This window comes from Aedes albopictus, chromosome 2 (genome assembly GCF_035046485.1).
Source record: "Aedes albopictus strain Foshan chromosome 2, AalbF5, whole genome shotgun sequence".
NCBI classification, from domain to species: domain Eukaryota; kingdom Metazoa; phylum Arthropoda; class Insecta; order Diptera; family Culicidae; genus Aedes; species Aedes albopictus.
The window spans coordinates 266,021,174-266,038,949 of NC_085137.1; the positions used below are offsets into that span (position 1 = coordinate 266,021,174).

A 17,776-nucleotide genomic window follows, 5' to 3' on the forward strand; every position below is an offset into this window, starting at 1 on the left:
ATTACAATACGGTGCATAACATCGCGAAAAAGTTCGCGGTGATAACCCCACAATCGCTAAAAAAAATTGCACAAAACCGAGTTTCGCTTTCCAACCGGTGCGATATTTCCTTACTTGTATTTAGTGTGCCATACATGGTGAGGCATTCCTCGATTAGCTGTTTATTTATATCTCACATAGCTTACGCGTGTTTTTGCTTGAGTCATAAGCGTCCCCCAGACGACATCAATATATTGTAGGTTTGAAGAAACACATCAATATATTGATGCCGTGTGAAGGCCACATCAATATATTGATGCAAATATTGAGGGAAATCAGAAAAGTTTGATTTCGCGTTTCAATATTTCCCCTCATTTGCCCTCTCAATTCGATTGCGGTAGCCGAGAGCAGCCGAGGCGAGGTATGTTTTGTGCATGTCACCGGCATTTGTTTCGATCGGCATCATAAAAATAATTCGACTTTTGTGTGGATGAGCCGGGTCGGTTTCGGTGAAAATATTGTCGAATATTATTGACAAGAAAAATATTGACAATACTTCTGTCGTCTGGGGCCCGCTATAAGCACAGCGTGATAAACAAGTTGAAGATTGGAAAGAGACAGTAAAAAAATGCACTGACAAACCTGCTTAATCTCTGCACCCGCATGAAGGTGTGTCTGTTCAGTCTCTGTTGCGTTAGTTGGCGTTTTTACCAATACACATACATTGTGAGTTGAGCCTTAAATCGAAGACCACATGGCCGGGGTTCTGCTAAACCGAACTAAACGCCAAAAACTTTATTCCGAGATAATTAAGTTTAAAGTTCAACCACTCACAAATAAACAACAGCTAGCATTATTTGAAACTTTTCCACACACATGTAACTTACAAGCCTTTATGAATCATCAGAGACGAAGAATACATGTAAATTATTTGAAATCATTAATATAATTACAGTTATTTTTTCAGTACTTCGCACTCAGTTCACTCTGGCTGAACAAAAACATTGGAATATGGTTTATAGTTCAGTGTGGCTGACTGTGTTTCTTTGTATCATAGAAAACCATTCGGATTGTGAAAAAAAAAACTCGATTTTTCATCGACCATGAAGTTGAAATCGATATAACTCACAATTCTTTACATGAATAAGAGAGGACGCGTTTATTATGGTAGCATGGAGGTCTTAAAATAGTTTGAAATATGAACGGCGGAAGCCCTCCCAGCTCAGCCCTTCCCACCTATGTTTTTTAATAGGCGGTGCATGTGCAGGCACAGCGCAAGAGTGATTATGTAAAATGATGTCTTTGCATATTCTGAGGTCCTGAGATGTGAAAATGGAGCAATTTGTGTACATCAAATTTATACTGGTCGAAGAAAACCATGAAAATGATCTGCCAAAGTGAACTAAAACAAAAAAAAAAAAATCGAAAATATTAAAGAGATTCGAACTTGGGTCCTTTGAGTGATAACCTAGCACGTTACCTCTAGGTCATTTTACTTAGCTGAAGGTCGGTCGTTAAGTCTGAATCAAGTTATAAACATTCTTCTCTAGCATGGATTTCGTGAAAACGCCATTTTTCGATCAGCCAAAGCGAACCAAGTGTTTGATTTTTTTTCAAGCTTTATTATTCTTACTAGCCTTGTTGTTCAATGACGGCTTCTGTGGTAAATTATCAGAATGAGGTGTGTCGACATAACGCAGGTATTTAAAACCAGTTGATTTTTGTATTGTTGAGAATAAATTGATTCTAAAATGCAGTGGACTTGGTTCGGTCTGGCTGAATGTGATTTGGAAAAATGGCGATCAGCACCATCAACACATAATTGTATCCTCCAACATCCGTATTTCTAATAACGTGTTCAATTCTCCCACAGGTTGTTACAATGAGTCGGTTGGAAGTTAGAAATTTGACGGCGATGAGCATAACTTGAAATGTTCTTCATGTGGACCAACACTTAAACATTTCGCTGATTCTATGGATTGGTTTACAGTTCACTCTGGTTGGATGCAATTTTATTTTTTGTATGTTCTGCCAAACAGAAATTTTGAATTTACTCCACGAAGAGCTGTCAGAATTACTGCATTTTTACATAGAAGAAGGATCATCAATTTCTTCATCCAATGGTAAAGAAAACTCAATTTTTCAAAAAATGGTCTTTGGTTCGGTTTAGCAGAACCCCGACCACATTATCAAGAAGGATTGCAGCACTGCTGAAAATCGGAAGTATCTGCTAGCAACCCGAATAAAGGTGGCGCTATTTATGATAGTGTGTGTATTTTTTTTACCCACACCAATCCACTCTCACACTTTTACACAAAGGTACCACTTGGCAGCAGGGACGGATGTCCTGGGGCCTGACCCACCCCCCCCCCCCCGCTTGCGAGTCAGCCGCGTAGTTGCTGGCTAAGAATAGGACTACTAACCCCAATTCAAGGTGTCATGCGACCCGTGCCGAGGAATGAGTGATCGACGGGGTGAAAAAGATGCTCGATCTTTAACGGAGCCTGTGCGGCACCTGGGCACCCCCCCACAGTAAGCTGTCCCTTACCGCGTTAATGCAGAGCTTTGGCGTGATGGACATTCTTTCTCTTGCGACTCGTGGGAATAAAATATGAGTAACAAACCAATTCAAAAAACAGGTGTAGCAGGTAGTAGTGGTGCAATCAACCCCTTCGCAAGAAGCAGGTTGATGAGGTCTCCAACAAGGAGAAGAGAGGAGTCAGGTGCTGGAAGCTGCTTACGCAGCTCAAGCGTGGGAGCTCCTGTCCACTCCACGGCAAGCCAGCCGGCGGAGGTTATGGACGGAGCATGGTTGCTGAGGGCCATCAGCCAAGTAGAAGGAAAAGGACGGCCCGCATTAGAGGTAGCTGAGCAGCAGCTTGGCAAAATTATCGAATTTGCGACAACTAAGTCGAATATAAGCAAGGACCTGAAAACGGCCTTGCTTCGGCTTAGAGCGTCTGTCGATGAGGCCAAGCAGGAGCACGCGGTCGCGTTGCTGGCTGCAGCAGCGGCGGAACCCGCAAAGGAGAAAGCGTGTAAGTTTGCACAAACGGAGGCCTTCTCCTTCGCGGGTAGTCCGAAGAGAGTGGAAGCGAATGCTCGTGAAAAACGTGACAAGCATTCGCAGAAGCGGGCGAGGCAGCCGTCAGGTGAGGAGCTGTCTGGCGGCGCCCGCAAGGCCAGGCGTATAATAACCCCTAAAGCCGGTGGTAATGCCGGAAAGTCGGACCCCAGCCAGGGTTCCCGGAAAGCTGGGAAGGGTGGGCCTGAAAAGGCCGGCCCGTCCCGGAATGATGGGAACAAGGGGTTGCGACCAATGGTGGGCCCTCAGCAGCCACAGAGCAGGGCGATCCAAGGAGAGGACCCTCCTTGGACAAAGGTAGAGCGGAAGAGGAAGAAGAAGGTGAATCCGCAGGCAGAAGTGCAGGACGCCAAGCCAAGGCGTAGGAAGGTAGGTGCCAGGCGCGAGAAAGGCGATGCTATCGTCATCAAGACCGAACAGTCTAAGTACTCGGACGTCTTGAAGACGATGCGAAGCGACGCCAAGCTTGAGGGTCTTGGAGCCGACGTACGCAGTATTAGACAGTATTGTGTGGCTCGGTGGTCGTGCGGCTAGTGTCACCAAGCACTTAGGCGCATCGTGCTGAGGAGCGCGGGTTCGATTCCCGCCGCAGCTGTCTCGAAAAGTTTTTCGGCGATGGGTGGTCCAGGGTGCCCGGCCTTTAAGAAAGCCACAGAGAACAACAAATCACAGTGCAGGTAACGCAGCTGAACCTGAACCACTGTGATGCGGCTCAGCAACTGCTTTGTCAGGCGGTTTCTGAGTGGGAGACGGATATCGCCATCATTTCGGACCCATACCGAGTACCCGCCGGCAACGGCAACTGGGCCTCGGATGGGACCAGGAAAATGGCGGCGATATGGACGACGGGTAAATACCCGGTGCAGGAGTTGGTGTCTACTACCTACGAGGGCTTCGTGGTCGCCAAAGTAAACGGGGTCTTCTTCTGTAGCTGTTACGCGCCTCCGCGGTGGCCGATCGAGCGGTTCACGCAAATGCTGGACCGCTTAACGACCGTGCTAATAGGGCGAAGGCCGGTGGTAATAGCGGGTGACTTTAATGCCTGGGCTGTGGAATGGGGAAGCCGTTTCACGAACCAGCGGGGTCAGATCCTGCTAGAAACACTGGCCATCTTTGATGTCGACTTGGCTAACGTCGGTACCAAGAGTACCTTTAGTCGAAACGGAGCGGAGTCAATTATTGACGTGACCTTTTGTAGTCCTGGCCTAACAAGTAGTTCGAACTGGAGAGTAGATGATGGCTACACTCACAGCGACCACCTGGCGGTTCGCTACAGTATCGACTACAACAACAGCAGACAGCGGATAGAAGAAGAGGCGGCTAGGCCAAGGCCAAGCCCTCGTAGGTGGAAGACATCATACTTCGACGAAGAGGTATTTAGGGAAGCGCTCCGCCGTGAGCGAAACTTAATCGGTTTAGACGGCGACGAGCTGGTAGCGGTGCTCTCACGTGCGTGTGATGCAACCATGCCTAGGCGAGTTCACCCTAGAAATGGGAGGCCACCGGCTTACTGGTGGACCGACGCGATTGCGGACCTGCGCCGCGCCTGCCTACGGGCTAGGCGGCGGATGCAGCGAGCACGATCAGAAGAAGAGCGAAACGAACGGCGGGTGGTGTTCGCCGCTGCAAAAGCCGCGCTCAAGACTGAGATAAGAGCAAGCAAAAAGGCCTGCTTTGAGGGTCTCTGTCAGAGTGCCAATACGAACCCGTGGGGTGACGCCTACAGGATCGTTATGGCCAAGACGAGAGGTGTGATGGCTCCTACAGAGCAATCTCCAGAGATGTTGGAGGGGATCATTGGAAGACTTTTTCCGCGTCATGATCCTAGTCCTTGGCCTCCTTTCGTAGGACAGCCGGGGACTGGGGCTGGCGATGAGGAAAGGGTCACCGATGTGGAACTTTCGGGGATAGCTAAGTCCCTTAGCGTAGGTAAGGCCGCAGGTCCGGATGGAGTTCCGAACCTGGCCTTAAAAGTAGTTATTGCAGAAGCTCCCGAGATGTTCAGGTCTGCTATGCAGAAATGCCTGGACGAGGGAGTTTTCCCAGAAGCTTGGAAGAGGCAGAGCCTGGTACTATTGCCAAAGGCGGGGAAACCACCCGGAGACCCGTCGGCATATAGACCAATATGCTTGATTGACACGGCGGGGAAGATGCTCGAAAAGATCATCCTCAATAGAATGTTGAGGTTCACTGAGGGCGTAAATGGTCTCTCGAGCAATCAGTATGGCTTCCGGAAGGGGAGGTCCACCGTAGACGCTATCTTGTCGGTTACAAAAACCGCCGAGAAAGCACTCGAGCCCAAGAGGAGGGGAATTCGCTTCTGCGGGGTAGTGACTCTGGATGTAAGGATTGCATTTAATAGCGCCAGTTGGGCTGCTATTGCCGATGCGCTCTTGCGTCTGGGGATACCGGAGTACTTGTACAAGAATCTCGGAAGTTACTTCCAGAATCGCGTACTAGTTTACGACACGGAGGTGGGTCGGAAGTGCTTTCACATAACCTCAGGAGTCCCGCAAGGTTCCATCCTGGGTCCGGTGTTATGGAATGTCATGTACGACGAGGTGTTGAGGTTAGAGTACCCAGTGGGAGTGGTGATTGTCGGATTTGCCGACGATATTACGCTCGAAGTCTACGGTGAAACGATCGAGGAGGTGAAGTTGACTACCGACCACTCGATCAAGGTTGTGGAGGCGTGGATGCGGTCCAGGAAACTGGAGCTGGCTCACCACAAGACAGAGGTGACGGTTGTTAACAACATGCAGTCGGCGCAGCAGACGGAGATCAGTGTAGGAGAGTGCACAATCCTGTTGAAGCGCTCTGTCAAGCACTTGGGCGTGATGATCGACGATATGCTTATATTCGGTAGCCACGTCGATTATGCCTGTAAAAGAGCCTCCACACTCCACAGCTATTGCGGCACTGTCCCGGATGATGTCCAACAGCTCAGCGGTGTACGCCAGTAAGCGCAAGCTTCTGGCTAGCGTTGCTACGTCCATACTTAGGTATGGCCAGGGCCGAATGTAAGGGGGGGGGGGCCAGGGCCCCGGGCCCCCACATTTTAGGGGCCCCCACAAAAACCGTTTTTGCTTGCTAAACCTTAACTTTATTTTTCATTTTTCCCAAGAACTGTTCAAAAACAAAGAAAAACTTATTTGCTCATTACATTTGTACCTCCGAGGGGCCTCCACATCCGCTCCGGCCCTGGGCCCCCACAATTCTTAATCTGGGCCTGGGTATGGCGGCCCGGCGTGGGGTACCGCACTAAGTACTGAATGCTACCGTGAGGACATGGAGTGCTTCGAAATGCGCGGCACAAGAGGCATACCCAAGACTGTCAGGATGGCCTCTATGGTCAAATGGCAACGCGCGTGGGACAGTTCCACCAAAGGAAGGTGGACCCATAGATTGATACCGAGGGTAGATAGTTGGATTAATAGGCGCCATGGGGAAGTTTCATTCCACCTGACACAGGTCCTTACAGGTCATGGTTGCTTCCGACAGTATCTACACCGTTTCGGGCATGCGGATTCTCCCAAATGCCCAGTGTGCAATGGTTTAGAGGAAACGGCGGAACACGTTTTGTGCGTGTGCCCGCGTTTTCGCACAATGCGTGACCGCATGCTTGCCACATGCGGGGAGGACACAACTCCGGACAACTTTGTCCAGAGAATGTGTAGGGATGAGATTAGCTGGAATGCCGTTTCAACGGCTATCACCCATATCGTCTGGGAGCTACAGAGGAGGTGGCGCGTGGACTCGGAGGATGGCTAGTCCAGATGCAGTACAAGAGGTGGTCCAGGGGGTTCGAAGTCGGCTTCATAGGTCATACCGGTGCCCTGCGGTCGAGATCGACCCTTACAGCGATTAAGTGGCCGCGAAGAGGAAGTCCCGGTAGCGGTGCTGTCGTGGCGTTAGTCTACTGGGTTGGATCCGAGCCCGCGGTTGGAAAGGGGTCCCCGGCAAGGGTCGGGGTAGGTGAGACCCTGCTGTCTGCAACCTACGGATGCATCTGATAGGGCCTGAAGGGTAGTGATACCCTTCCTTACGGGCAGGTCAGATCGGGTTGCATGTGGGCATCAGTTCTTGATGTCCGCTCAGCAGTAGGGCGCGGGCGGGGTTGACCCTTCCCACCTTCCGAGGACAAAGGGAGTGGCGAGGACCACTCGGGAAACTGGCTAAGCGCCAGCATGCTATCGTGATGGACTCTCCAGAGCGAGTCATCGATGTTCGTTGCTGCTAGGCTACGGCAGCTAACCTTGAGGGTGCGATATGCACTAGCCCCTCTCTGAAGCAATACCTTCTTGGTGGTTCCGGAGAGACGTAGGGTTTGGCGACCATAGGAATGTGTTTTAGTGGGTCGAGGAGAGAGTAGTCCTGGCTTCTACTGGCGTTGTAGAAGAAGGAGTTAACCCCACACTACCCTAACCTTCCTGTTAGGGTGTCTGATGAGCAGATTTATCTCCCTATGGCGTAGAAGGAAAAAAAAAAAAAACAGTCAGTATAAGAAAATAACAGAGTTGCATGTCTTCTTGCTAAATCTATTTATTCACTGGAAACTTTAAAATTACTTATGGGAAATGTTGTATGTAATGCTTAATAACACGGTCCGACAATTGAAAGGAAGTGTAAGCATGTGTAGCACAATATGCTATATTCTGAAAAAAAAAATGGTAGAAATCATCAGAATAGTTCATTTTATTCAATAAACAGAGTGAATTTATAATTTCTGAAATAGTCTACACATATCTCCATGATTACTTCATAATATATTTTGAGAACTTCAGTAACACTGAAAAAAAGCTATTATGTTATAGTACATATTTGGAAGTATGCATTAAATACATTATATGCAAAAACTGAGAACGAAGCCGTATTCCTGTTGGGATGTAATGCTATAAATTGAAAGAATCACATTTCGTGGCTAAAGTGAAAGGATAAACATGAATTAACTGGAAATAAATGGACTTTGTACTATTAACCCTCTAATACCCAACCCCGCCTTTAGACGGGGTATAGTTTGAGCATTTTTATATTTTTTGTTTCGTGGACAATCAAATTTATTATGTTTTTGGCTGATATTTAGGATTGTTTTGTATATTTCAAAATGGTTTTTGGTGTATTTTAGAGCGTACTTACATTTTTAAAAAATCATTGAAAAATTGATGTTTTAGTCCCCTTCTTGAAGTCATTGTTTATCTTGTATTGATTCGCTACAATTAACATATTTTAATTTTTTCCCAAATCATTCTATCCTAGTTTTAAAGTTTAAGGGAATCGAATACACTTTAAAATTATTTTCCTTAAAATTACACAGAAAATATTTTTTTTCTATGAAAAAAAATAAAAATAAAAATATTCCAACAACAATCATCAAATCTCAAAATGTTTTCATCTCAAAATATCCGTACCCCAAATAGGCTTCCATGAAAAATATAAAACTGTGGAGATATTCAAAAATAAAAATTAGAAAAACCAAAAACTGAAATTCACAAAATCGAGAATTAAAAAGAATCATTTTCCAAAACATGTTTAAATCGATTTTAGATGACGAAAAATGATATTTAGATCAAAATCAAAAATTTGGGAATTAGAGGGTTAATTCACGTTTAACTACCTTTTATCATGTGCGAACTTTTTCCCCAAGTTTGGGGCAAATGTTCGCATTGAAGTACTTGCATTAAAAGATTTATTTCTAGAGCTACAAACAGAGTCCAATAAAATTTAGTGCTATGTTTTGAAGGTTACATGATAGGGAGTCGTTAAGCAATGAAAAACGAAATTGTTGTCTTTCCGCTTAATAGTTAATGGTAACACAAAACGAATACATTAAACATTAAACAAAATAAGACATTCATTTGGGGAGCGGACCTGGTTGGATGGCGAGGACCTGGGATCGAATCTCACTCCCGACAAACTCACAAAATGTGAGTTCTTCCTTCGGAAAGGAAGTAAAGTGTGGGTCCCGAGATGAACTAGCTCAGGGCTAAAAATCTCGTTAATACATTAATACAGATAAAAAAGTCATTCATTTGCTTTACGTTTACTGCTACAGGATTTGTTGAGAAATTTGAAATAAAAGTTTTTGCTTTTAGGAGGCCCGTAATAATAGTTCTTGATCAAATATCCCAATGGAAATTACTTTTACCAGTCGAGAAATACATTTTCTTATCTTACAGTAACTTTCATACTGTTTGGAAATACAATATTGTATTATGAGATTTTTTTCCTTTCTTATATTTTTTGATCGCTTTGTGCAACTTTCATTTTTAATCCACCTGTTTACAGAGCCCCATTTCTTATCTTTAGCAAGAAACATCAACAAAGTTGATATTATTTGCTTCGTTAGAATGTGTATCATAAGACTGTGAGAATAGAATAGTGGAATCAAAAGTGAAAAAATTATTGAGAAAAAAGAACACTTTCAAGGGGCCGCCGGTAATAAAAACGTAATGTATCTTGAAAACTATCGGAGTTACGAATTTGGCGTCTTCGACAAGACATCAACCTTATATCTTGAAAAATTCAAAAAGTTAATTTTCTATCTCACTTTTAGGGGAATTGATCATTTTTACCAACAGGTTAAAAGAATCACGTTATTGTAGTGAAAAACTTCCTCGAAGACGCACCATGATGCTAAACGGCATGATTAAATCAGAAATTGTGCCATATAGTAGTTGGATTCTTTGCGTGCAAAATAAGAAATCTTTACAACATCATTTCATAAAAACACCGTTTCTCGAGAATGGCTTGACAGATCTTCGTGAAATTTTGTTGGTAGTTGCACAACCCCTAAAGCTCCGTGGTCAACCTTTTCCTTTTTTGATATCGTGTATTTAGCCGAAATGACGATCGAAAAACCACGGAAATTTTCGATTTTACAAAATTTCAAATCAACGCCCCTCCCCTCTCCCAGGAGGGGAGGGTCAAAACCAGGGATGCCAGATGATTTTTAAAAAAATCTGTATCACTATTTTCAAAAATCTGTACTCCATACAAAATTAGGGAGAAAAATCTGTATTCCATACAAAAATAAAATGGCCTCTCTAGCTTAAATATCTGTATTTCATATTAAACGAAATCTGTTTGGAAGCAAAAAAATCTGTATAATACAGATAAATCTGTATATATGGCATCCCTCGTCAAAACTTCAGATTTATGAGTTTCTAGTCGGGAGCAATCAGAAAAAGTGAAATTTAGAGCTGGGTAAAACAAAAATTGAATTTTTGTCGGACCGTGTTATGTGCCTTACCGCTGTATTCAATAATGCTACCAATGAAATAATAAACACAATTTAAAATATTAATGATCATTTGTTCAATTTTTACAGGTTACTTCAAATCTTAGTGCCACTCGCAAAAAATATGGCATTCCACTTAGAAAACGAGAAAGGTTCTGTACCAGTGTTCCATTCAATACCAAAGGATCAAGTTATAACAGAGGGATCAACACTGCGTCTCACGTGTACTGTTCACAGTCACGCGACCTGCTGGACAGCGTGGGATAGGAATGGAATCATCTACATCCCTTCACAGCGAATAGCAATCACTGACACACCGAACACCAAGTGCCTTCAAATTTTAGGAGTATCATTACCAGATTCCGGATTTTACAGAATTACTGTAGAGAATAATTATGGTCGAGTTGAGACGTCTGTAAATTTGGAAGTAATTGAAAAACCTTTGAGTAGTACTGCTTCCAAAAATGTCAATAATGACCCTATACGAATGAAACGCCAAATAATGAAACACGAGCACGGTTCAGATACAATTAATTTAGCAGGACAGTACCGATCTGAAACACATCCTTCGGCAAAGGTGTATGTAGACGATAAAATATTGCAAGACATAAATAACTTTCAAATAACAGTTGACAAGCAGACAGTTGTACTCATAATGAATCAAGTCATAGATGCCAAGAGCTATTGTTGTATTTTACAAAACATATCCGGGAAAACTTCAGCTACAGTAGCTAAAATACAAGGACACAGAGATCACAAAATCTTACCGCCTAGAGTACTGGATCATTTACCCAAATCAGTTACAGCTGTTGAAGGATGTGAAACAGATCTCACGATAAGAATTGATAATTGTCTGGCTTTTACTTATATATGGATCCGCAACGGCGATACAGTTGAAGACTGCAATGAATTCAGGTTCGTATATATTCACGTTATTATAAATCAGTTACGTATTTTGATAAGTCAATTTTCTTCTTTCCTACACGGAGAGACGAAACTACCCAAAAGTAAGTTCTTTCCACCCAACTTCGGGGTTACGTGCGTCAAGCCAATTTTGAGTTGATGGAATCGATGTTTTTGTAGGGGTTGTTCCCGCTTGCTTCCATGTGAAAAAAATACCTAATTTTAAGTTTTTTCCACTCAACCGAAATTTTGACTAGGTTGTATTCACTCAAATTTGAGTACTGTGCTGGAAACTCAGTTTTGGCTTGACGCACGGAACTGCAAAAGTTGGGCTGTTTCTCTCTTCACTCTCTGACAACAACAGAAAGAGCGCATGAAAAGGGAGATGAAAAAGAACTCAAATTTGAGTTTAAAAGTACCTAATTTTGAGTTTTTCAGTTTCTCCGTGTACTAAACATCCTGCACGCGCATTCTGTTAAACGGTTCTGTCACATTCGTCCAAAAACCGAATGTAACAATCACCCGAAAAGACCACTCGCCCGAAATACCATTCGCCCGAAAAGACCATTCGCCCGAAAGACCATTCGCCCGAAAACCATAATAATCTTGAAAAAACTTTTCTGAAATCAATTTAGAACGCCACTATCGTCACTGCAACCATTGTCGTCAGAGGTTTTTGATTTCTTTGAACACAGTCTGATTTTAGGCTTATACTATTACAAACATTTTCGGCAATATAGCTGTGGAAACATTTATTGGAATTGTCCCTTCTTTTGTTAATAGGCTTTTCTTTCTAGCACAAACAAACAGACGTCACACTCTCATTGCTTCCCATCGATCACCTTTTTAACGGTTGATTCAAATATTCAGTAGTAGGTTGATTGACCACTCGCGGCGCTGATATCGGTTTTGCTCCTGTTTGACGTTTGCTCACAACCACCATCTAGTGGCGGCCCGACCAAACACAGTGTTCTAAGTGTTACGTCTGTTTCTCTGTGTTTCTAGTTTCGCCTTCAAAAAACTTAATGTAATTTTATGTATTTATTTACCAGAAATTTTACCTTCTTTCAATCATGGGCTGTTCTTTAAAGTTGTTCTGTTATGGGGAACCTTAATATTTTATATTTTACAACTTCTGGATTTCAAACATGGTTTAAAAAAAAACAGCTTGTTCAAATGAGAATGCTGAATTCTCGCGATTTTGGTGTTTTTTTCTGCATTTGTTAGCTCACATGTTTTAATTTTTAGCAATTATTGATCATTTTAACGAAACTTAGTAGATCAGTCAAGAACACTTTTAACTAAAAAGTGTTGACTACTCTGTGCTGAAGTTTTGTCTTTATCCTTTCGATTAACAATGCTATAACAATTAACCCTAAAAGGGATACCTTCATGGCCTCAGTTTCGTCACCTCGCTGAGTGTGTTCCATCAAAGACGAGCTCTGAAAGGTGCCTGGGGTCCAATGGACCCCAGGTATCCCTTTTAGGGTTAATGACCTATTATGTAGTATTTTCACAAGCTATTAGGCCTCCTTCAAAGCATAGGCCGTTCTTACAAACTTAGCTGATATGATTATTATTGGCGCTAGCCTAGCTGTTCTTGCGATTTGTCGGATACTAATCCGACACCGTGCGTCTGTCCTTAAACTTTCATCATGGCAAACCAGAAAGAAAACTTATTCTAAGAAATTGCATGGAATCGGCAGATGGCTTTCGGGCGAAAAGTCTTTCGGGCGAATGGTCTTTTCGGGCGAATGGTCTTTTCGGGTGAATGGTCTATTCGGGCGTTTTCATTCAAGCGAATGGTTTTCGGGCGAATGTGACAGAATCCTGTTAAACAGTTAAACGACCCATCTTTGCTGGGTTTCCAACAGAAAAAATGATTGCGCCCGATTCTTTTTCCAGCGTCATTTTTTTGTAAAGCTAGTATGACACTCTTCGACCAATGCCAAATATTTGACCACTTTTGACAGTTAAATTTTGACCAAGGTGTACCTGGCAAACATAAATATTTGTCACTCTCGAAAATCGAATTAGGACAAACAGAGCCCTACAACCTGCCAAAATTTATCTGTCAAAAGTGGTCAAATATTTGGCGCCTGGGCAAAGAGTGTAATAGCACCCTAATGTCGTTTTTCTTTTTGATCCAGTTGAGATCACAGTTTCAACCCAAACCCGACTTCGGTTTCGCTTGTACTAAAGTTTGTTTGACGTTGTTTGTTTACACATTTTCCGCCAATCCAGTTCCAACCCAGGTTAAAAAAGAAAAACGGCATAAGACACTGTCATAAATTTTAAATCATCCCTATTTGACATTTTTTGCCGACACTATAATTTTCTTGTATAGTTGCGTCAATATAAACTGATGCTAGAAAAATTCACCGTTGATAACGTCGAGAATCATACGTCAAAAGTTTTTTCATGTGTTTTTTTTTGGAAAATTGAATTTACTAATTCAATTTTGTCATTTCAGATTTTTTATATAGGGTATTGGTTTCCTTATCAAGCATGTGGCTTCAAATTTCATCCCACGGAAGGATTGAAGCGCTGTTTGTCTTGTTTCCTATTTTTGTATTTTTGTTAGAAATGAGCACCCATGAAAACAACAAAAACGGAATCAATCGGTGCAGTAATCGCTTGTTTTCGAATAGGATGAATATGGGAGCGTGAGATTACTGATGGCACACAATTCCCATTAAATTAATCCTGAAAGAGTTTGATTGAAGGACTTGAACTGAACCGGTGAGATATATAAATATATTGCCCTTTGTGAAGATTTATAGATTCCGACGCAAATAAAATATTAGGCTCATTTTCAGCGTAGGTACGTTATAAATGTTTGTTTACAATGCAAAACTATCACCAAATGTGTACATAACAACACATCGTAACATATTCACCAGGACGCGGTCTGGTTTTATATCTGTGGGCCCACGCAACAAAAATACACGCAATTGACGATCTTGCGCCAAATACGACGCACAGGCAAATAAAATTGTCCCTCCCCAAAATGTTCACACCGGTTTCAGCATACAATGGTCGCCGCTACAGTTGTTCAGCAGCGGATGCGTAATTTGGGGTGGCGTTTCGACTAATCGGTTTGTTTACGCGCTGTTTCCTTTGTTGTTGGATGTGTGAACATTGTGCTTTCAATGATTGATCATTTGCACGATCGTCGCGAAATCCTTGCAATGCTCAATAATTTTCGCGCAGGAGTTTAAACAGGTGGAATCTCCGCAATAAATCACCTCGAACTTTGAACCATTTATCGTTTGCGGAATGAAATTATTGCATCTTTTGCACCGTATTCGACCCCCTGCAAAAATGTTTTGTCCCACCACAATATGTTCTCACCAGTTTTAGCATACATTGGTTCGTTTCGCTGCTAAAATTTTTCAGCGTCGATTACGCTTCTTGGGTGCTCCATGGAATAATCGGTTTGTTTAAATGCTACTTGCTTTGGTGTTTGACGTGTGAACAAATGTTTTTAATGATTGAACATTTGCACGATAATCTAAAGAACAAAGCAAGATGCAATGAGCCATTTTACGAAGTGACAACAATGTTGATGATGATATTGATTTTCACATGTCCATCTAGCTGGCAGGACACTTTTCATAAAATTAAAAATAAAGACCGTTAAGTGAGTGTACTAAGTGAGTACCATAGCGTACTTAACGGGATTTTGAACGTACCTGACGAATTCTTAGAAAACAGGTGTCCTGCTGGATAGACGGTGTTTTTTTTTTCAAAAATCTCCATGAATCTTTCCGACGCTAAGGTTTACTACATGTACCAACAGCGTACCTTCCGATTCTGACCTCTTTTTTTAACGTACCTCAAAATTTTTCATACTTCCTTACATTAAACTTTTCAAATTACATTATATCTATATCTATATCTATCTATCTATATCTATATATATAAAAATGAGTTTGAAGTTTCTTTGAGGCAACAAAACTCAAGAACGGCTGAACCTATCTGAATGACTCTTGCACGGGTCGGTTCGTATTCGCGGTGGCTGTGTTTATATGTATAAAAAGTTACGAAAATCAGCTAGAAAAGTAGAAAAAATGATAAAGTACTGATTTTTCATGAGCTGGGAAGGAAAGCAACACCATCGAAATAAAACCAATCTAGAGTGCTTTGATGTTATGAGCTCAACAGTTGTCAAACCACCACAGCTTGGCAAGACAACGTTTGCCGGGACAGCTAGTCTATATATATAAATGAGTTTGAAGTTCCTTTGAGGCAACAAAAGTCAAGAACGGCTGAACCGATCAGCATGACTCTTGCATGGTTCGATTCGCATTCATGGTGGCTGTGTTTATATGTACAAAAAGTTACGAAAATCAACTAAAAAAGTAAGAAAATTGGAAAATTACTGATTTTCATGAGCTGGGAAGGAAATCAACACGATCGAAATGAAACCAATCTAGAGTGCGGTGACGTTATGAGCTCTACAGTTGTCAAATCACCACAGTTTGGCAAGACAACGTTTGCCGGGACAGCTAGTGTTTAATAAAACAGCTTCATTGCATTCCTTGTAAAATTTTAGGTATGTTTGACCTAAAAAAGTTTATACTTAAGTTCAAATTTGACTAATTTAAGACAAAAACGTATTTTTAATAGGTTCAAGCAATATACTTGATAAACTCCTGAAAGTATGCTAACCATGTATCATTGCAAATAAAAACCTAAATGTATGCAACAGAAAAAACACAGAAACAGCTCGAAAAGAGAACTGGCTGCATATAACATAACTAATTGGTTAATCAAAATTATATAAGAAAATTTTTCAAAAATCAATTATTTCGTAGAAAATTTCAAGTAATTAAAAAAAACTCACTTAATTATTAATGTCTCGAATTGTTATTATCATCGGATGAACAAAACATGTTTTACAAGTATCTACATTTAACGTGCCTCGTTAATATTTGACTTTGTTAAATATGAACTAATTAGTGCCATATAAAAGAATAAGTGAAAATTGTGCTTCTTTGGAGAAATCTCTTTGGTACGTTGCATAAATCTCTCTTAATTGTTATTTAATTGACTTGATATTATTACTAGATGTAATAAACATGTTTCGCAAGTATTCACATTCAACGTACTTCGATAATATTTGACTTAGTTGAACTAATTCGTGTTATATAAGAGAATAAGTGAAAATTATGCTTCTTCACAGAAATCTGTTAGGTACGTTGCATAAATCTCACTCAATAGTTAATAACTCGACTTGGTATTATTGTTGGATGTATAAAATATGTTTTGCAAGTATTCACATTCAAAATACCTCGATAATATTTGACTTAGTTGAACTAATTAGTGTCATATAAGAGAATAAGTGAAAAATATGCTTCTTTGGAGAAATCTCTTAGGTACGTTGCATAAATCTCACTTAATTGTCAATTAATCGAGTTGATATTATTACTAGATGCATTAAATATGTTTTGCAATTATTCACATTCAAAATGCCTCGATAATATTTGACTTAGTTGAACTAATTAGTGTCATATAAGAGAATAAATTAAAATTATGCCTCTTTGGAGAAATCTCTTTGGTACGTTGCATAAATCTTACTTAATTGTTAATTAATCGACTTGATATTATTACAATAACGAAAACGTTATTGATGTCTTCGGCACACTATTCCTTTGATTTATGCTGGATAAGTGCTCTGAACACGCACCGAGTTGATTTGTTGCAATTGCGCACTGAACTGCGCACTCAGTCTTCAGCGAAAACGTTAATAAAAGTGCGCGATTGCATCTAATCCAGTTGATGTCTTCGGCACACTATTTCTAATGCTTGAAAGAAAATAGAGCCACACGGGTTTCACTGAGGTCCCATCTTTTCACATTGGTCAGGCTCCATACAAAGGGACGGCCAAAACTCCCCGTTAGTATATTGTCGCCTCCGGAACTGGAACAACTTATCGATAACAGTTTTCGTTTTACGCAGCTTCAATGCTGTAAATTTATTGCTTATTACTAACTGAATATGCACATAAATGATTATCTTACCTTGCAGTATCGGTTCCTATTTTCGAGTAGACAATACTCCTAACCGTCTTGCTTAACTCACTGTTAACCACTGCCGAAGCTCTTCAAAACAATCTACTTCTTCGGTCCTACTACACATTTGATTCAGGGTTGCCAGTTCCACTAACGACTAGCGTATTGCAAACGTACGCAACACTCCCAAAAAACGAATTTGAAATTTTCAACTTTATTTCACCTTATAACTAGGGATGTAGTACCGGTAGTACCGGTACTGAAAATACCGGTATTACCGACCAATTTTTGGTACTGAAATACCGGTACTGACTGAACCTTGGTACCGGTACTTTCGGTACCACGATATCTCTTTCGAAGTGTTGAAATCCTGTCAATAGTATAGCCAATATTGAAAATAAACAAACTTAAACAATTAAACAAAGTACTTTGACAAACAAACATTTTATTTATGCAACCTTTCTGCAAATCCAGGATATATCTTAGCAATAACTGGTTAAATTAACGTTGATTTTTGGGAATAGATTTTCTAGCTTAGAATGAAACTTGTTAGAT

General features: G+C 41.5%; 1 protein-coding gene across 1 annotated transcript; it reads left to right on the top strand.

Moving 5' to 3' along the window:
* Positions 1-9,020: 9,020 nt before the first annotated feature.
* Positions 9,021-15,718, top strand: LOC134288066 (titin-like). Its single transcript, XM_062851757.1, has one exon. It carries the CDS (start codon positions 10,426-10,428, stop codon positions 11,362-11,364), a length of 939 nt encoding a protein of 312 aa, XP_062707741.1. The 5' UTR covers positions 9,021-10,425; the 3' UTR covers positions 11,365-15,718.
* Positions 15,719-17,776: the final 2,058 nt, after the last annotated feature.